Source organism: Lampris incognitus, chromosome 1 (genome assembly GCF_029633865.1).
Source record: "Lampris incognitus isolate fLamInc1 chromosome 1, fLamInc1.hap2, whole genome shotgun sequence".
NCBI classification, from domain to species: Eukaryota; Metazoa; Chordata; class Actinopteri; order Lampriformes; family Lampridae; genus Lampris; species Lampris incognitus.
This window is the reverse complement of record NC_079211.1, coordinates 123,594,690-123,616,331: the sequence shown is the minus strand read 5'-3', so window position 1 is coordinate 123,616,331 and position 21,642 is coordinate 123,594,690. Positions and strand designations below refer to the sequence as shown.

Here is a 21,642-nt window from a genome sequence, read left to right as displayed (position 1 = left end):
TTCAAAGGTGGAAACTTTTCATGGGACATAACAGGAATATATATGGGAATTAGTGGGAATAGCATGAAGATATAGGGGTTCTTTGCACAGGCTGTCTTATCCATGGTATCCAGATGTAAATATAAACCTTTTTACTACAGCAGAAGCAGACATAATTGCAACCCTTTGAATAGAAATGGAAAAAAATGAACAATTCTATTGTGTGCTTAACTTTAATTCAATGAGTTGACTCTTCACACTGTATTCTTTCACTGAACAACAAAAAATCCTTCTGTCTGAACCCCCTCCAAAAAAGACTAACATAAATCTGTAAAATTGTTGCTCAGACAGTGCAGTAGTGTGAGCTCATTAGCACTGAATTAATAATACAATATATTATCCAAAGGAGTTGAATCAAGTGCAGCTGGATTTGGTATATATCCGTGAAGACGTTTCGCCTCTCATCCAAGAGGCTTCATCAGTTCGTGCCTTTCTGATTAGACCAAGCTAGTCCGACTGGCTGATGATGAAACTCAGAATTTATCCTCTTGGAGTCATTGTCAGAGCTATTGATATGCGTGGCTCTTTGTGTCCCGATGTTTACCAACGCCCGTCGCTAACAGGACCATAGATATGCGTGGCTCTTTTGTGTACCGATGTCCAGTCGCACCTGTCGCCATCGGAGCTATTGATTTGCATTTGTTTAGCAGCGACGGTCGTTGGGGGTGTTAGTTTCGACTTCATTATTCAGTGGTCATGAGAGTCATTGGAGCCGTTAGTGACCGACTGTTGTTCTTGGAGGCTAGGCTTTTTGAGTCTCCTGGGTAGAGATGAAAGGACAGTGGTGGTGTCGCAGACCTCCTCCTCTGTTGAGGGATGGTTTTTCCAGTTTCGCATAGATGGCTTCCTTCACCCCTCTTTCAAACCATCTATCTTCTCTGTCCAAAATGTGTACATTGCTGTCCTCGAAGGAGTGTGTCTTCTCCTTTAGGTGTAGATAGACTGCTGAGTCTTGTCCTGAGGAGTTTGGCCTTCTGTGTTGGGCCATCCGTTTGTGTAGTGGTTGTTTGGTTTCTCCTATGTATAGGTCAGTGCAGTCCTCATTGCATTGTACCAGATTGCTTTTCCAGGTGTGTGGTACACGGTATTAGGGATGAACCAGTCTTTGTCGGAGTGTGTTGCTGGGTTTGAAGTATACCGGGATGCGGTGTTTGTTAAAAATTCTCCTGAGTTTCTTGGAGACCCCAGAAACATACGGGATGACTGTGCTCTTCCTTCTGTTCCTTTTCTCCTCATCGCTCACCTGGTTGGTCTTTTTGGAACGTGTTGCAGTTTTCTCAAAGGTCCAACTGGGATAGCCGCAGGTTTTTAAAGCTCCACTCAGGTGTTTGTGTTCTTCTCGTTGGGCCTGAGTGCTGCTGGGCACATTGTCAGCTCTGTGTTGCAAAGTTCTGATGACGCTCAGTTTGTGTTCCAGAGGGTGGTGTGAGTCGAAAAGTAGATATTGGTCTGTGTGTGTAGGTTTCCTGTAAACCCAAATGTGGAGGCTCCTGTCTTCCCCGATGTGGACGTCACAGTCCAAGAAGGGCAAACTGTTGTTCTATACGTCTTCCCTTGTGAACTTAATGTTCTTGTCCACTGAGTTGATGTGTTTGGTAAATGCTTGCACCTCTTGTGTTTGGATTTTGACCCATGTGTCGTCCATATATCTGAACCAGTGGCTCGTAGGTGTTCCTCTGAAGGAGTTCAGGGCCCTGTGTTCTACCTCTTCCATATATAAGTTGGCCACAAACGTCTTCACGGATATATACCAAGTCCAGTTGCACTTGATTCAACTCCTTTGGATAACCATGACCTGGATGAATGAGAAAATTCACAGACAATACAATATATTGTATGAATATCATATCAATATTGATCGTTTGTAACTATATCAGTAGTATTAGAAGTGGTCAGTAGTAGCCAACAGCCTTGCACCTTAATTTTTAACTACATGACCATATTTTAACCATGCTGTGAGCATGCAATTCCACATTTCATCATGTTGAGCAATAACAGTAAAGTCAAATTGAACTGAATTGAAATTATTCTATGTGCAAGATGCTGAGAATCATCCGTTGGAGGAGTGCTCTGAATATGTAATGGAGGAACGCATTTTGCATGCAGAGGGTTGTAAATCTACTGAATTCCTACTAAACGGGATGCTAGTAAATTATATGTACATCTGATGGAGGAGCACACTGCACATTGAATCCACAGTGCAGGGTTAAATAGGGATATTTTAACCAAAATATGCCATAGGACCTAGTATTGTCTTATTATGTGTGTTTTCCCCCAAAATAAGGTCACTATTATAAGGTAAGATTCTTTATTGAAATTGGCCAAAGTTGCCAAAATTCCCAAGCTTAAATTTGCATGGAAATTTTCCATAAAAGTTCTGTGAATTTATCAGAAAGTTGTCAACCCTTCATCGGCCTCTGTGTGTGTGTGTGTGTGTGTGTGTGTGTGTGTGTGTGTGTGTGTGTGTGTGTGTGTGTGTGTGTGTGTGTGTGTGTGTGTGTGTGTGTGTGTGTGTGTCCGTATGCCTGGGTGTGTTTCAACAGGTGCATAATGAGGTGTAGACTGATGCAGAGATTAAGCTTTGACTTGATGGTGAAAACCATGAGGCAGCAATCTGTAGCAGGCCCATCAATATGAAGTCTAACCTGAAGTGTGGAGGGAAGGATGTTGATCCTGGCATGCTGCCATTGCTTTGAGAGTTTATCCATATGTTTCTGTTTGTCTGTATGTAATGGAGCGAGCGGGCGTCAGTAGGTGAATTTCACATGATCAAGTGAAAGCAGTGTAGGTTTGATGTCAGTTTAGTTTACGTTTCGGAGACTGTGCTTTCACATTGACGAGCTTTTTATGCACAGTGAGGGATTTAGTCCAAACTGTCAGTGACATTTTTATCTGTGGACACTATATGAACTATCTAAATCATTAGCTTTGAGGCTGAGGATTGTCCAGTCCAGCCTGTGTCTTTATGAGTTAAGCAGGCCCACAACAAAGAAGTTCTTCAATCCTGGCTGGCATACAGATACAGCCCACTGCACTTTAATCAACCAGACTTCAGTGTCTGCCTCACTTCCATGCATGAACATATCCTCTTCCAGGGAACTTACAGCTGTGATTACTGGAAACACATGTGTGCTGCACCTATATCTCTACAGATCTCACCCATACCTCTAGGCTGTGCTGTTAAAACTTGTGAATTATTTGGGCTTTTTTCCATGTACTTATGTGAGTTGAGGGATTACATTTTCTTCTGGGGGTTAAGAATTATTTATGACACTGAAAAAACAAATGGAATAATTTCAAAACTGCTGTCTGTCTCAAGACACTGACATATTGGAGATATGAGGTTTTAATTTGCTTGCAACAATTTTGTCGTCTGCTTTTATGGACTCCCAAGAATAATGACTGAAATATACGATAAAGAGAAATATATTGCAGATCACTGTAAAAATACTTCTCATTCAATTATTCTCACTGTAAACCGGCGTCCCACCAATCTCGCCGTCTGGGTAAACTTCACCGCTTCTCTTATAGAGGATGTGGTAGAGCAACCGGTCTTAAGTTATTTCACAACGTAATGGTGAACATTTTTCACCCTGACAAACTCTGAGTGGGGTTGGATACCTCAACAGAAAAATGATCCAAGCATATAAAGGCAAAATGGAGATTAGGGCGTTATGTGAGATGTCCCACTGGAACCTGACAAATCAAATGATTTCTCATGGTGGAAGGAAATGGACAATGCTCTCGGAGAGAAGCTGAATCCTGAGGAAAATTCAAATGCTGAAAAAACAAAAAAAACGAAACAGAAAAAAAAAGAAGAAAGTGTGGCCTGCTTCTCGCCACACATGTCTGCTGCTCTCAGTTGTTTTACGGCCCAGCAGATTACGGCAGGTTTTTACAGTCTGCTGCTGAAGCAGAATATCATCGTTAGGGGAGTTGGAATAGTTGTAGTCTGGCAATCATGGCTTGGCTCCGGAGGACCGCAGTCACTGTCCTACAGTCATCGCACAAGACTGGAGCTTTTATGTTTGGTTGTCATGGATCCTGTTTTACGGTCGTCAGAGAGGACTCTTGGTTGTTTTACTTGTTTACATGGGTGGTTAAGGAAAAATAGGGGCGATTTCACCTTCTTCTTATTTTCTTAACAAGTCTTAACTCCCTCTTTTCTCTCGCACACAGATCACATCACGGTGGGGAAATTACATTTGGCTGATATGGCAACAGTCCTCTGAGCCATAATAAATGAGCGTTCAAACCAGCCTTGGCTAAATAAACTCTGTGTTGGAATTGACATGTCCTTCAAACACTGAAGAGGCAGGATTTACCCGGCCAGCACCGGCTGTATATGGTTGAAGATGTAGGGCAGGACGTTGAGCTGAAGGTTTGTGGATTGGCCCTCTCTGTGCTTGGCCGCACTTGTGGGCAGAGAGCCGGCGCTCTTGTTAACCTCTATACATTAACAAACAGGGCCAGAGGATTGGGTTCATCGACCAGCAGCATGTTTTTTGCCGGGAGCTCCCAGGATTGCATGCCTCCACCGGTCGATCCGTAAAATACAATATAAGTTCTTCTTGTCATGTTGTGTGCCTCATGGTTCCTCATGGTTTGTGGTTTATTAATTGCCCCCAACAATTTCTCCATAATCTCTCCACTTCACGGCCAATTGGTGTCAAAATAGAGAGATAGGTGGATTCTTTATTGTCCTACACAGAGGAAATTTGTTGCCACAGCCTGTACATCAAAATACATTGTATAGGAACACATGCATAATTATATATATATATATATATATATATATATATATATATATATATATATATATATATATATACACACACACACACACACACATGCATAGTACATACTTCCACACACTTCCGTCCTCCAAACTCAACAATTTCGAAGGTGTATTTTCGGGCCAACCGAAAGACTGATAACATTGCTTTATTTGCATTCTTAAGATGTTAAATCCCATAATGTAATGCACCATGGCTGATGTCTCAAGCCTATATAGGCCACAGCAACAAGCTTGTTGTCAAGTCAAGTCAATTTTATTTGTATAGCCCAATATCACAAATTACAAATTTGCCTCAGTGGGCTTTACAGCAACACAACATCCTGTCCTTTTAGACCCTAGCATCAGATAAGGAACAACTCCCTAAGAAAAAAAAAATTTACAGGGAGAAAAAATAGGAAGAGACCTCAGGGAGAGCAACAGAGGAGGGATCTCTCTCCCAAGACGGACAACGTGCAGTGGATGTTGTGTGTACACAATTGACAGAATACAACATTGAAAGAGGATAACACAATTATAATGGACTTATAAAATGTATGAAGAATATGATGAGGAGGATGCCAAGCAGTGTCCAAGTGGTGACCACCATCACCATAGAGACCTAGGAGGAGGACAGACTACACATGCACACAGGGGAGACTCACATCACACCATTCACATACACAGAAGAAGAGAAAGGAGAAGACGTCATTCAGAGAGAGAGAAAAGACACGTGAGAGAAGAGAACAGTTTGCAACAGTCAATCTTTACTCTATAATCTCATTGGCAGAACAGTGGTCAGTAAATTCATTGAGACAGAAAACCAACCCGCCATGCAGGACAGGTTATGAAGTACTCAACTTAAAGGCAACTAATTGTAGGCTAAGGCAAAAAGATGGGTTTTAAGTTTGGATTTAAAGGACTCAACAGACTCCGATTGTCTGGTGGCAGCAGGCAGGTTATTCCACAACAGCGGGGCCCGATAGGAAAAGGCCCTGCCACCAGCTGACTTCTTTTTAATGTTGGGTACACACAGGAGCCCTGTATTTTGAGAGTGAAGAGCTCAAGATAGAATGTACGGTTTAAGGAGATCAGACAGGTTAGATGGGGCAAGCCCATTTAGGATTTTATAAGTCAGCAGAAGCACATTGTATTCTGATCTAACATGGATAGGGAGCCAATGAAGGGAGGCAAGAATTGGTGTAATATGGTCAAATGTTCTAGATTTAGTTAGGATTCTAGCTGCAGCATTCTGAACCATCTGAAGACTTTTAGTACTAGCATGTGGCAGACCTGAAAACAGAACATTACAGTATTCAAGTCTGGATGAAACAAATGCATGTATTAGAGTCTCTGCGTCAGCTATGGACAGGACAGACCGAATTTTAGCTATCGTACATAAGTGAGAAAAGGCAGTCTTGGTGATTTCTTTAATGTGCTTATCAAAGTTGTACATTTATGTATGACAAGGCCAGCCAGCAGGTCTAAATCTAGGCCCAGTTGTTTTTAGAGCTTTTCTTTTGTCAGCCACTTGCGGCGATGGGGGTTTAATTGCTGCGGTGTGTCGGGTGTGTATAATGTGGAGCGGTCGCAGACAAAACGGTTCCCCTCCCTGCCACACTAAAAAACTAGCAGAGGAGTGTGCGGTTTCATCCAGACAGCCCCTGTCACTCGCTCGGGGTTGGTTTGGGGGGGGGGGGTTCTGCTGGTTATCCTGGTGACCACAGGAGAGGTGTAGAAGGAGGGCAGGAGGAGGAGGAGAGGAATGCACATCACTGGACACCAACTGGCTTCTGTGAGATGGAGGGAGGGAGTAACTGGGGAGGAGTGCACAGAGATGCCTACACACAGGTCAAAAGAGGTTACACACAAAAGGAGACGGGTCTCATCAGCTTTACGTCTTATTTTGTTTCTCTTAATAAAAGTGTAGGGTGTGAGTTGGAGCATCAGCCTGTGCCACACATCTTTAATAGACATCTGCTGCTTTTCATGTGGAGGAAATGTCAAAAAACCAGTGGGCGGATTTGCGGTGCAGCCTATCCCAGCTCGCTCTCTAGCACAAATCCAGCATGCTTTTAATTCAACAGATGTGCCCGCCACTAATTTTAGCCACTTTACACAGACCACAGCGTTGTTTGTTTACACAGGAATGAAAAAAAATTGTTTCCATTCTGCCGTAGGCTAACTCTATATGTTTTCAATGAAGTTAATTGGAATTGCAAAGAGTTATGAGTGACTCCATTTTTAAACACGCTTTTAGATCATGCTGGGTATTGCTTTTCCCTCAGGTTTGTGTAAAGGCCAAATTCAGCTCTAACTTGCTTGTTTTGTTGCTGCCTCTTTGCTGTTGTGTGCATTCAGGCATCATGTGTCCACAAAGATGATTGACAGTGGCTGAAGAATTTAGACCCCAAAAAAAGAGTGTACACCACCACAATCCCACACTGACGAACAAGCAGTCAGTAAACAGTGGAGATCGGTCTGCAGTGGTCAGTAATTAGAGGTGGTAGTAGTGAGTGATTGTGAAACAAAGCGCAATTTTCTTGTAATTAGTGCCTTGCAGGTATTCCCAGCTGTCTAGACCAACCCTTTGTGGGGACAGAGAGCTGTGGGTTCCTGGGTGGGAAGGAGGGGAAATTATGGAAGTAGGGTGAAGGCTGCACCCTCTGGATATGACTAGTTTTACCCTACAGCTGTATGTTCCCAATGAGACCAGTCTCCTGTCCCGGAGATCCTAATGGGAGCAGATGTGTTTTGGTGCAGACAAACACCACCATCAGCAGCCGCAAGTCCGTCCTGCCCAGCTCTGTAATTACACACCACCCACCGCCTGCTGGGGAGTGGGCAGGAGGTGGTGATGTGCTTGAGCATTGTCTGTGTGTGTGTGTGTGTGTGTGTGTGTGTGTGTGTGTGTGTGTGTGTGTGTGTTAGAGCCCTGCATGGGCCAGAAAAGCTCCAGTCCTAGCCAGGCCCGAGCCCAACAAAGTGCAATTTTTCAGCCCGAGCCTGACCCAAGACAGACGTGCTCTCTCTGATGCGCGCACTTTCTGATACACACACACACACACACACACACACACACACACACACACACACACACACACACAAACACACACACACACACACAGTATGGTCAACTGTCACTTGTAATGCACTCATACATGCATATATATAATATTTATAATATAATCAGTTTAACAATATATCATACCATGGCACATATGTGCTCTGCATGTATATGGCCACAATGAAAGGAGAGAAGTTAAATGACCCTGAGTCCAGCCCAAGCCTTATCTGTTAAAAAATGTGTGGCCCGACCCCGTCTTGAATCGACTCGGTGTGTCAGGACCCGATGGACTTGCAGAATCTTGTGTGTGTGTGTGTGTGTGTGTGTGTGTGTGTGTGTATGTGTGTGTGTGTGTATGTGTGTGTGTGTGTTTGTGTGTGTGTGTGTGTGTTTGTGTGTGTGTGTGTGTGTGTGTGTGTGTTCGTTCAGCTATATTTGTGAGAAGCAATTGGTTTTTTAACCAGGACATTTTTGCAAAGTGAGGGGCTTTTGGCCTGTCCTCACTTCCTTCAGATCACTATTTTAGGATTTGTATTTAAGGTTAAGGATTAGGTTAAGATTAGGGTAAAGGTAGAGGTTAGGCATGCAGTGGTGATTGCTAGGGTAAGGTGCAAGGGAAGGAATACTGTCAGTGAGGGTCCGCACAAGTATAGAAATGTGCGTGTGTGTGTGTGCGCGCGTGCGCGCGTGCGTGCATGCGTGTGTTTGTTGAGGGTCACATGTCCTGTTTGTACCATCAACTTCACTACAGGCATGTGTGAAAGAGAGAGAAATAGAAAGAGGTGTGTGTGTGTGTGTGTGTGTAGGCTAGAGAGAGGAGAGAGTGAGTGAGAGGTAAGGTGATGTAAAGACTGAGGAGTTTAGTGGAGTAACCACCCCCATCTGGGAGGGAGAGGTAAGAAGCCCTCCCTTTTCCAGTCTAAGATTGGAGGCTCAGTCTGTGAGCACATCTGGATGAGTTGGAGGAGCCGAAAGGACTGATCAGTGAATAGACTGTGACTGTACTACAGGAGATGACATTCCCAATCACTCTGGTCTGACTTCTGTACCCGCAGCTTACATTTTTTGCTGAGAAAGGTGCTTTCAGTAAAAGTTTACCTTCGTGGTAGCAAACAGAAGAGCTTTTTTTGTACACCTGAGTAGGCAAAAAGGCACATAGGAGGAGACCAATGGGTCAATCACAACATAACAAAATAATCTCCTGCACCTCCTAACATCTTCACTTGCAAACAAAAATTAATTAAACTTAATCCAACAATGTGTTGAGCTGAAGAAGACTGTCATAGCAAAGAATGACCATTGTTTATTGTGGGGCTTGGGTGGTGGGTGGGTGAAAAGAAATGTTAATTTCAGGGTGCCCCGGTGGGTCACCTGGTAGAGTGTGTACCACATAAGGCTAAGTCCTTATCACCGCGCCCTGGGTTTGAATCCAGCCCGGGCCCTTTGCTGCATGGCATCGCCTTTCTCGTTCCTGTCTCTCTCTCGACTATTGCTATCAAATAAAGGCAGAAAATAAAAAAAGGAAGTGTTGATTCCAATCAGTTGCAAAATGATAGCATGCCAGTTGCTGAGAATTCTGGCTTTTGAAACTTGCACATAGACTCACAATCTTTACTTTGGTAAAAAAAAAAAAAAAAAGGAAAACCACAAGGGCGCCCTGCCCTTTATAACCCAATGTTCACCCACAAAACCACTGATCCCTGATCCTTAGACATTCATTTCGCTGCGTGTTTCAGCTTTCCAGTATGGAGGACCAGAGCCAGCTTTACAAGACAGTCCTCAAGAATAGAATCCAAAAAGCCTTTTTATTCATTTTTTTTCCTGAGAAAAAAATTAGACGATAAATGCCACTCAAAAAATAGAAAAGACATGGGTGTCCCTTTTTTGCGAAAATTACGTTATTGTGGTGAGTGGTGTGCAGTCGCACCCATAGACGGATATTGGAGACAATGGGCCCCTGGGCACGGACGTGTAAAAGCTGGTGGCTGAGCAATGTGATGCCCCAATAATTGGAGTACACCCTCTGGTCCCCCTTTTTGAATATGGGAACCACCACCCCAGTCTGACACTCCACAGGTACTGTCCCTGACCTCCACATGACATTGAAGAGGCGTGTCAGCCGAGACAGCCCAACAATGTCCAGAGCCTTCAGTATCTCGGGGCGAATCTCATCCACACCCAGCTCCGTGCCACCGAGGAGCTTTTTAACTACCTCAGAGACCTCTGCCAGAGATATGGGTGGGGCTTCCCCTGAGTCTTCAGACTCTGCCTCCTCCATTGAGGACGTGTTAGCCAGGTTCAGGAGCTCCTCAAAGTGTTCTTTCCACCACTCAACAACATCCCCAGTCCGGATCAACAGTTCCCCTCCCCGGCTGAACACAGCTTGAGTCAAGCCCTGCTTCCCTTTCCTGAGTCGCCAGATGGTTTGCCAGAACTTCCTTGAGGCCAACCGAAAGTCCTCCTCCATAGCCTCGCCGAATTCCTCCCACACCCGAGTTTTTGCTTCCACGACCGCCAAAGCGGCCCGTCTGGCCTCCCGGTACCTCTCTGCTGCTTCAGGAGACCCCGAGGCCAACCAAGCCCGAAAGGCCTCCTTCTTCAGCCTGACGGCTTCCCTCACCGCCAGTGTCCACCAGCCGGTTCTTAGGTTGCCACCTCAACAGGCACCAATGACCTTATGACCACAGCTCCTGCCTGCCGCATCTGCAATAGAGGCTTTGAGCAAAGCCCACTCAGACTCCATGTCCCCAGCCTCCCTCAGGATACATGAGAACTTCTTCTGGAGGTGGGAGTTGAAGACCTCACGGACAGGGGCCTCTGCCAGATGTTCCCAGTTCACCCTCACTACACGTTTGGGTTTGCCAGGTCTATCCAGCAGCCTCCCCCGCCATCTGATCCAGCTCACCACCAGGTGGTGATCAGTTGACAGCTCTGCCCCTCTCTTCACCCGAGTATCCAAAACATATGGCCACAGATCTGATCTGGCAAAAATTAACGTGTTAATTTTTTTTTCGATTGTTCCCCCTTTTTGTCCCCAATTGTGTCTGACCAATTAACCTCAGTCTTCCAAGCCATCCCAGTCACTGCTCCACCCCCTCTGCCGATCCGGGGAGGGCTGCAGACTACCACATGCCTCCTCCGATACATGTGGAGTCGCCAGCCTTTTCTTTTCACCTGACAGTGAGGAGTTTCGCCAGGGGGACGTAGCGCATGGGAGGATCACACTATTCCCCCCAGTTCCCCCTCCCCCCTTAACAGGCACCCCGACTGACCAGAGGAGGCGCTAGTGCAGCAACCAGGACACATACCCACATCCGGCTTCCCACCTGCAGACAAGGCCAGTTGTGTCTTTAAGGATGCCTGACCAAGCCGGGGGTAACACGGGGATTCGAACCGGCGATCCCCATGTTGGTAAGCAATGGAATAGACCACCACCCCACCAAGATGCCCCCATTAACATGTTAATTTTGACAGCGCTATTTTTTTTTACATTTTGCAATGCTAAATGTGCAAAAACTGAGCAGGCAAACAGAAGGTGCAACTTTTTCCAAACAGCACCCCATAAGGGCCAAGGGCCTGTGGAAGCCATGGTGTGGCGCCTGTACTTACCCACTCACTTGAAAAGTGTATCCACTGACTGATGAGGTGAGATGTGTGTGCAGGAGGTGAGAACCTCCCTGACCCGGCATACTCTCGCCTCAGGGTCCTAGAGGCTGCGCCGCGGTCTGTGCAATGCCCCGGGTGGACTTGTAAACCGGTGCAGATGTGGAGGCCTGTTTCTTGTGCATCTGTTCACAAAGTTTGGCATGATGCACAGACAAAGTTTCTCCTCTCCCCAGTGTTCAGCTGATCTTCCCTGCAGTGGTCCTTTCACTGGCCAGTTTTTCTGCCAAGGCCTCAATCCACTCTCACCTTTCATTACAGTTGTACTAGTCTAGTGGTCTGTTCAGAGCCAGAACAGAATGTGGACTGCACGACTTTCAGACTGAAAGGTGTGTGTGTGTGTGTTTGTGTGTGTGTGTGTGTGTGTGTGTGTGTGTGTGTGTGTGTGTGTGTGTGTGTGTGTGTGTGTAGGTGTGTAGGTGTGTAGGTGTGTGGGGTGGGGGTCTCTTGGGAATAGCAGGTCTACAGGAAGAAAATTAAGGAAGGTGTCCCTCCCTCTCAGTCAACCACCTAGTAAAAGCAGACTTGGGACCCTGGGAAAGCACAATAAATGCTAGGGTTAAAGAATAGGGTTTGAATGGGCTGAGCACATGAAGACAGAGCCCTGCTGACCATACTGAGGCCCCTGAACAGCCTAGGAGATGGAGAGAGGGACAGAGAGAAGGAATGAGAGGGGGAAACCACATTATGATGACCTCAATTTGTCCATTTTGGAAACAAAAATAGACAACGGAAAGAGCTTGCTCAGCACACATAAGCACCAAGTTGCCACTGTGTTCAACTTGGTTTGGCTTATTGCAAGGAGCTGAGTCTTCTCTAATGCTGGAATTTGTGTGTGTGTGTGTGTGTGTGTGTGTGTGTGTGTGTGTGTGTGTGTGTGTGTGTGTGTGTGTGTGTGTGTGTGTGTGTGTGTGTGTGTGTGTGTGTGTGTGTGTGTGTGTTTGACTGAGGGCAGTGGTGGTCTTTAGTCTTTCAGAGGTGGCAGAGAGACAGAGACAAACGTGTCCCGTGTCCTCTAGTTGGTGTTCAGCATCTGGTCACTAATGATTCTGCTGTGCTGAGCCCAGTTCATTGACCAGACAGAGATGGATCAGGACCTTACACTCTGCTGTGTTTGCTAACTTTGCTGTTTTGTGTGTGTGTGTGTGTGTGTGTGTGTGTGTGTGTGTGTGTGTGTGTGTGTGTGTGTGTGTGTGCACGCACGCGTGTGCTTTGTTTTGTTTTGTAGCTGCTGGCATAAGCTGCTTTTCCCTATGACAACAGCTAAGTTTGAGACAAACCAGTAGAAAACAAGGAAAGGACATCAACACAACCCTAAACTCAAGACTTAAAGTTGTGTGAAGGGGTTCAATCTAAACATCTATCCTGTAGAGACAACACAATTTTTTTTTTTTACCAAAACACCTTCTTGCTGATTGAGTTTGTAGTGCTGGCCAAAGCAGATTTAAAGTGTGTTCACCTACCATTGTAGACCATTTGAGAGGAAACCAACACTCTGTAGCCATAAGAAGGGCTGACCAGCTGACAGCACCGCAGCAAGAAGCCTGTCTGTCTGCAAGATGCTGCTTCTCCCCACCAGACAGAGAATAAATAAATGGCAGTATATAAACTCAGAGGATGGACAGAGTAATGTAACTAGGGGTGTGAACAGCCTCGTGCGATGAGCGGCTGTGGAGAAAGGGGAACTGTGCTGTCTTGGTCGGCTGTGCTAGTTATACTCTCGTTATGAGAGGTCTGCTTTATTTTCTCTGGGAGAGTATCGCCAAAGGACTGACCTTGGCCCATTAATAATACAGCCAGACAAGAGGGGGTTGGGATGACAAAAACACCTTGTGAAAAACGACTTCATGCATGCATAACACACACAAACACCTACACACATGGTGGGCACAGTTACACACACACACACACACACACATCTCAGTTTGTACAGTAAGAACTGCAGCTGCAGTCTTGGTTGGTGTGCCCTTGGCTCTTGCTCTCAGTATGATGGCTCCCAGGCTCCTACACCCACTCCCCTACCCTACCCTACCCTACCCTACCCTACCCTACCCTACTCTGCCCTAGCCTCCAGCTCCCCTCTCCATGTGACCGCATGCTGGTAAGGCCTGGACGTTCAGATTACTGTAGGGGCCTCCATGTTATAGTTGAAGGCCAGGTGTTAGGGTTTTATTTCGATAACCTCAGTCCCAAAGCGGAAAGGTGTTTTGCTTTTTGAGGCTTGTCATCGCTACCACAGTCCACCCACCCTTTCCATCTGCCATCCAATAACTTTAAAGTATCAGAGTCTGTGTGATGAACTTACAGTCTAAATCATCCCTCTGAACATCCTCCAACGGCACCTTACATATACAGTTCTGGTGGATAAGGCTATAAAAAAACTGGCCTCTGTGACCCTGCCTCTGTCATATGTTTACTAATGTGTGATGAGTCCCAGTGTGTGCGTCTGCATGTTTGTATGTGTGTGTTTTTGAGAGAGAGAGAGAGAGAGAGAGAGAGAGAGAGAGAGAGAGAGAGAGAGAGAGAGAGAGAGAGAGAGAGAGAGAGAGAGAGAGAGAGAGAGAGAGAGATGTGGAATGGGAGAGACAGCTGATATCAGAGCAGCCTCTGTTCGAGTGAAACTGCAGGAATGCTTCTCTTATAAAGAGTAATGATTCTGACTGAAGAGGGACTGCTGCAATGCAGGGTAAAGGGGTCAAATACATTCACAGGTTTCTTTGACACCCCCCCCCACCCCCAATGGGACAATTAGCCCAATGAAAAGAGAGAGTGTGCACACTGAAGCATGTCCATCGGGGATCCTTCATTAACTGTGACATTATTGTTGTTGGCCCAGATGAATGGATCACACTCAAGGCATCCAAGTCCTCTCTGCACATCTCATCATAAACCGGCCCATAAATGCACACACAGCACAGGCCCTCTCGTGAGCAGACATCATCATGGGAATCGTCTAAGGGAAAAGAGCCGTCTCATGCTGCAGTATTTTAAACGAGTCTGAAAAGAAAGATGTAAGGGAAAGAGAGATTAGAAGAGAGGGTAAATGAAGAGATAGTTTGTGTGGATTGTGTGGTGTGTGTGTGTGGGGGGGCAGTTGTCAGGGTGCCAAAGCCGGTTTAACGTTTTATACAACAGCCTGAGTGTGGGTGAAGGGGTGCAGGGTGGGCGGGGTGGGGGCTGGGGCTTGGCACTTGGAAGTTTCTATAGTCTGGAGAGAAAAGGGGTGGGGGGTGGGGGGTGCTGTTTGAGAGGAGGGTGGTGGAGGTGCCTTTAGTGCTGGGCTTGGGGGTAGATTTCCTACCCAGAGCCCTTCTGTAATTGAATGCAGCCTTCTACATGAACTATGCTCCAAAGGAAACTTCTCTGGCATGTGCATCCACACACACACACACACACACACACACACACACACACACACACACACACACACACACACACACACACACACACACACACTTACTGTCTGTCCTGCACTACAGTCTTCCTCATATAAACTGTTATGGAGTACTGACAACTAGGACATAACAAAATGGACTGCACGTCCTCTTCGTCTCTTGATAAAGTTAGCCACAATATGTTTCATTCCAGCTGAAATTTAGAATAATTATTCTATGTTCAACAGCACACACTATGGCATTTCAGTCTCAGGTCTTACACGGTTTAAATCCATCTGCACTCATAATCCTCCGAGAAATACCCCAAACTCAAAACACTGAAATCATGACCGCAAAGGTTGAGGCAGGAATTATTGGAGCAGTCTCAATTTACCCTAAACCATGTGTTCTGTGTAGCTTTCATTCTCCTCTGCTACCCTCTCTCTCCTTCCTCTTTGAGCAATCACTCAACTTGTTATGCTTTCCCATCCCGGGTTCCCTGATGTTCTCTTCCTTTTTTGACAATAAGGTCTCCATTTTCGGTTTCCTGGTCCATGGCAGACAGAAACAGGTCATGAAATTGAATGTTATAAGAGCCATAGCAGCGAATGTGATTGAGTGAGTAAGCTGTTCTCTTCCTCCAGCTTAGTGCTGCAGGTGCCATTTCATGGCTTCCTTGACTATAGTAACTTGACTTTGGCTATGGCCGCTGGCCGCTGAATGGAAAGACGTGCTTCCTGATCACTAATGAGGTGCTGAACTCAGCCTCTTGTTTGTGTCAGGAGCACCTGGGGACGACCAAAGCCAGGCCGGGTAAGACAAAGGAGTCAGTCTAGCAGTTCCACAAAGGTCTGCCCATTCAAAAACATCCACAACCCGAGGACACAAACTCCCACACTTCATAAAATGAAGGCAAGACCGAATGTGAGCCGAGACTACCCATTCTTTCTGCACAAGGAAACTATTGTTTGTCTTCACACGCCCTCTCTCACAGGCCTTGAATTTTTATACACAATAAAAAGGGCAAATTGAAAGCAAACTGGCAAAGTATATATTTAGTTCTCGTTAATTTCTTATGAATATAACCTTTTTATGATGTCCATGGATGGATCTTGGGAAAGGGGGCTGCATGAAGAGAGGAAAAAGCAATATTTGACCTTATCGGTTTGCATATCTGCCTCTCCTACCCCTTACTTTTTTTTTTTAGTCTATTCTTGTTGGTAGCGGGAAGCTCACCTGCAGGAAAACAGCCCAATGTCGAACCCACAGTCAGGAAGGACAAGGAGGTTGTTTTTGGTCCTTTTCAAAGTGAAACTCCTCTACACAGCCTGACTGATCTCCTGCAAAGCAGTGCCCCAGTTACTGCCAAAACACTGGAATGATGACAAAACATTTAATAGAAAAGGTTGGAATGACACAGTGACACCCAGCTGAGTAGTTAGACAGTGGATGAATAGGGCATTGGATGGGAAGTGGCTTGTTTTCCATATTCTTTTTCTTTTTTCCTCAGTTGTATTATGCTGCTGTCTGTCTGGTCTCCCAACCGCTCACTAAGGTCATGGCCGCTAGCCTTGCAGGCTTTGTGCCCCCATAACAGCAGTGTGACCGTATGACTTAAGCCCGCCATTCACTGGTCCGATTCCTCTTCATCCCCTTCAGTCCTTCTCCTCGTCTTCCTTTACAGAAGCGGGGAACCAGCTAGTGGCTCAGGAGGTGGTGAGGAAGCCGTCCACACTGCGCCGCCAGCCTGTGCGCATGGGAGAGCCAACCAGTAGTAAGAGCTGTTGCATTTCCACTTTAAACAGGTGTACAACATGTTTAGCGCTAAGATGTGTGAGGATAAAAAAATTTAAAAAAACACGTAATCTCACGCTCTGTTTTCCTAGATTGTGTCAACTGCACACGAATCACGGCATTGAGTGACAGGCTCAGCTCACTGGAGACAAAGGTATGAAAAGTACACTACCGTTCAAAAGTTTGGGATCACCCAAACAATTTTGTGTTTTCCATGAAAAGTCACACTTATTCACCACCATATGTTGTGAAATGAATAGAAAATAGAGTCAAGACATTGACAAGGTTAGAAATAATTATTTGTATTTGAAATAAGATTTTTTTTACATCAAACTTTGCTTTCGTCAAAGAATCCTCCATTTGCAGCAATTACAGCATTGCAGACCTTTGGCATTCTAGCTGTTAATTTGTTGAGGTAATCTGGAGAAATTGCACCCCACGCTTCCAGAAGCAGCTCCCACAAGTTGGATTGGTTGGATGGGATGGGCACTTCTTGCGTACCATACGGTCAAGCTGCTCCCACAACAGCTCAATGGGGTTCAGATCTGGTGACTGCGCTGGCCACTCCATTACCGATAGAATACCAGCTGCCTGCTTCTGCTCTAAATAGTTCTTGCACAATTTGGAGGTGTGTTTAGGGTCATTGTCCTGTTGTAGGATGAAATTGGCTCCAATCAAGCGCTGTCCACTGGGTATGGCATGGCGTTGCAAAATGGAGTGATAGCCTTCCTTATTCAGAATCCCTTTTACCCTGTACAAATCTCCCACCTTACCAGCACCAAAGCAACCCCAGACCATCACATTACCTCCACCATGCTTAACAGATGGCGTCAGGCATTCTTCCAGCATCTTTTCATTTGTTCTGCGTCTCACAAACGTTCTTCTTTGTGATCCAGACACCTCAAACTTGGATTCATCCGTCCACAACACTTTTTTCCAGTCTTCCTCTGTCCAATGTCTGTGTTCTTTTGCCCATCTTAATCTTTTTCTTTTATTGGTCAGTCTCAGATATGGCTTTTTCTTTGCCACTCTGCCCTGAAGCCCAGAATCCCGCAGCCGCCTCTTCACTGTAGATGTTGACACTGGTGTTTTGCGGGTACTATTTAATGAAGATGCCAGTTGGGGACCTGTGAGGCGTCTGTTTCTCAAACTAGAGACTCTAATGTACTTATCTTCTTGCTCAGTTGTGCAACGCGGCCTCCCACTTCTTTTTCTACTCTGGTTAGAGCCTGTTTGTGCTGTCCTCTGAAGGGAGTAGTACACACCGGTGTAGGAAATCTTCAATTTCTTAGCAATTTCTCGCATGGAATAGCCTTCATTTCTAAGAACAAGAATAGACTGTCGAGTTTCAGATGAAAGTTCTCTTTTTCTGGCCATTTTGAGCGTTTAATTGACCCCACAAATGTGATGCTCCAGAAACTCAATCTGCTCAAAGGAAGGTCAGTTTTGTAGCTTCTGTAACGAGCTAAACTGTTTTCAGATGTGTGAACATGATTGCACAAGGGTTTTCTAATCATCAATTAGCCTTCTGAGCCAATGAGCAAACACATTGTACCATTAGAACACTGGAGTGATAGTTGCTTGAAATGGGCCTCTATACACCTATGTAGATATTGCACCAAAAACCAGACATTTGCAGCTAGAATAGTCATTTACCACATTAGCAATGTATAGAGTGTATTTCTTTAAAGTTAAGACTAGTTTAAAGTTATCTTCATTGAAAAGTACAGTGCTTTTCCTTCAAAAATATGGACATTTCAATGTGATCCCAAACTTTTGAACGGTAGTGTACATAAGCTATAGATGGCCAAGATGAATCAACCAGAGTTAAAGCGTTGCTTTGTAGGTAAATATTAATGTCCCGGGTTGTTATGTATTCCCTCGACAACAGGTGCAATTACTTTCTGCCCCTGCCACCACCACGTCACATCTCCACAGTACAGGAGTGACTGTGCCAGACAGCTCCTCGCTGATGGGAGCTGCACCCGCTCAAGGAGCTCCAGGCGAGCGGGGACCTGTGGGTACGTACTTAACCGACTCTTTGTGCATGGGCAGGTTCTGAATACATAATGTTCGTGCACGCCTGTTTTGTGGGGTCCACAGGTTTGTGTTTTAATGATTTAGTGAGCAGTCACAGTTTTCTCTATTGGCAGTAATTCTTTTTCTGCTTTCTACCTGCTATCCCTGCTTATATCCTGTTTCCTTCACAGCACCTCCCCCCTTGCTCTCTCTCCCTCTCTCTCTCTCCCTCTCGCTCTCTCTCTCACTCTTACACACACACACACACATACACAATCATTTCCTTTAGACCTAGTGAGAGTCCAGTCTGTGCTGCTCATTTTCAGGGTTCTGTGGCGTTGTGGAAAGGGAACACTTCAGGGCATGAAAGCCCTCTCCTTCCCTGGAGCTGAGCCCAGCTCTGGCTGCAGCTAAAAAGACAGAGTGCTCTGCTGCACTTTCAGAACAACTTTCAAAAGTGTATTGATTTCCATTCAATTATATTTAAATCTGCTTTGGCCACAACTTGTCCTCGGTCAAGACCATCCCTGCCCTGATCTGTACAGACTATTATACTGCGTTGTGGTAACAGAGCGCAGAACGGCTCTGTCATTATTTTTAACAGCACTGCAGTTTGTTGAGCAAATCTCACAAATTGGCTAAGACAAAGCCATTGTTCTGAAAGACTTGGCACTGCATTGGAAGACAATGGTTGTAAGTCTCATGACTTGCAAAGGGGGGAGCGATCCATCTCTGTAGCCTTAATTAACATGTTAAGCTGTCACCAAAGTCTAATCCACAAGTCCTAATAGACAGCTCTGCACCTAACTACTGCTGACCCATAACTTCTGAAATCACTCAACCTGCTATCTCTCTCACAACCCCATGGATCGGGTCAGAATGACTTCATCGCTGTTTCAGATTCATTCACTACTAAGAAGATTGTTTTCAATTAATAAACATGAATATTCCTTTCCTCACACAAAAATTATATTATCATCTAACCCTGACGTAAACATGGACATTGTGATTCTTGCTGTGCTCACCTCTGGATACTGCTTAATTATGCTGAGTCTTTGGTTCCACCATAGGCCCCCAGGGTGAAAGAGGGAGAGATGGGATTCCTGGGCAAGATGGTAAGTTGAAATAAGTGGATTTGTGTTTTGTCAAATAAAGAAAATAAAAAAAACACCACTCCCTGATTGCTCATGTCTGTTTCCTCTCATCTTAGGCAAGCCAGGGTCTCGAGGGCTGCCAGGCCCCAGCGGACCAAGGGGGGAAGCTGGGACAAGGGGCCCATCTGGAATCCCTGGATCTAGGGGCACCGCAGGACCAGCGGGTGAGAAATTTAGTGTATCAAGCAATGAACACAGTCCACTGTTAACAGATGATTGTGAGCTGCATAAAACAAATGAACCTTGCTTTTACACGACGTTCACGCCTTTTTGCCAATAAGCATGTCGTAAAGATCATTGTCTGTGTGTGTGTGTGTGTTTCTATATGAGTCTTTGTGTTTTGTGACAGAGATAGGAGGATATGCAGGAAGCAGTCGATTGCTTGCCTGCTCACTTAACCTATTGTCTGTAGAACAACACTCTTGAATCGCATCCTGTTTACCAAAGACCTAAAACAACTGTGAAAATTAATAGAGATCTACCACAAAAGACAGACCTCTTTTGCCACAAAAGATGACCTGTACTACTGTGTTTGTTATTCTCTCCAACTAATTCTCATTGCAGACCCGTTAATGGTCAGTACCAGCTGAGGACAGCCTGGTAATAACTTGCTGAAATCTAGTTGCACTGATGAAGTGCTGGTTTGGTTTGCAATGGGCAGCAGACATTTTTGTCCTCAGACTTCATAAAATCTCCCCCTATGGCTGTAACGCAATGCTTATGCTCTTCATGACCAATCGGAGATGTTCAAAAACAGAAACTGAAGTATAAATCTGTTGTGCATGTCTGACGGCCACTGGTTGTGTAGAAATGGTAAATGACAAAAGGTAATCCGTAGGCAGTTGTGACTGAACTGATAGTAAAATGAATGGGAAAAGAATTTTGTCACAACATCTGCTGTAGCTGAAGGCTGTTATTCCTCCCGTCTATGGAACATGTAAGGGAGTGCCTCTCATTTCAGGACTGACATATGACCCCTGCTCTGTGCCTGCTGCTGTGTACAGATGAGATGTAGAGCAAAAGTTAAACTACGAACCCACTCTCTGAGACGCACCATGTGACTTCAATCTGAATGAGCATGAGCTATATATACAATACAAGCACACGGTCCTTATGATTTCCATATGCCTGTGGTGTTATTGTTTTTCCTATCTCCATTACTTCATGAGCACCCACAGCGCTGTGTTTTTATCTGAAGCTATGTTCTCTTCTCTGTGCTGAGCTCTTCATTTTTAAGAGGAAGATAAACATGGACCAGAATGTGACTAATGTCATGCAAAACATAGCAGAGCCAAAGGTAATGTTAAGAGTGAAAGGAAGCATAAAGAGAAAAAAAAGATGAAGTTAAGTTGACAGCGTTATTCAGTATGATGAGTCATGATGAGATGGAGGAGGGAGGTGGAGGTGTTGCAGTTTAATTGTGTTTGTGAGGGTTAACATGTGTCCGAGCAAGCATTTTGTCACATTTATGAGCTGCAGCCCACATCTGCTTCTACAGGAAGATGGAGACTTGGTTGCCCTGATGTCATTCTATTAGATAGACCCTAAGGAGCCTTTTCTTCTTCTTTTTTTGACTAGCCATTTGTGCCACTGTGCTGCTGACCTTGGGTTACAGCCTCCCAGCTGGAACTGAGCTAGTGCTGCATCAAATGCACAACCAGCTACACCGCAATGTTTACCAAGGCTTGGTGAAAATGAACCACAGAGGTGTCAAATCCAATCAGACTTATAACAACATAACAAATGGCCGGTTCTTTT

The 21,642-nt window shown here is 45.2% G+C and overlaps 1 protein-coding gene across 9 annotated transcripts in view; it reads left to right on the top strand.

The window, feature by feature from the left end:
* The window catches only part of emid1 (EMI domain containing 1), a 95,674-nt gene that overhangs the window by 58,359 nt on the left and 15,673 nt on the right, over positions 1-21,642 (top strand). For 8 of the 9 annotated variants that reach the window (XM_056286516.1, XM_056286563.1, XM_056286524.1 and 5 more), the window contains exons 4-8: positions 16,602-16,691; positions 16,804-16,865; positions 18,603-18,732; positions 19,801-19,845; positions 19,941-20,048. In XM_056286516.1, coding sequence (XP_056142491.1) covers positions 16,602-16,691; positions 16,804-16,865; positions 18,603-18,732; positions 19,801-19,845; positions 19,941-20,048 — 435 coding nt within the window. The remainder of the gene's footprint in view (positions 1-16,601; positions 16,692-16,803; positions 16,866-18,602; positions 18,733-19,800; positions 19,846-19,940; positions 20,049-21,642) is intronic. The other variant, XM_056286541.1, reaches the window with a different exon arrangement.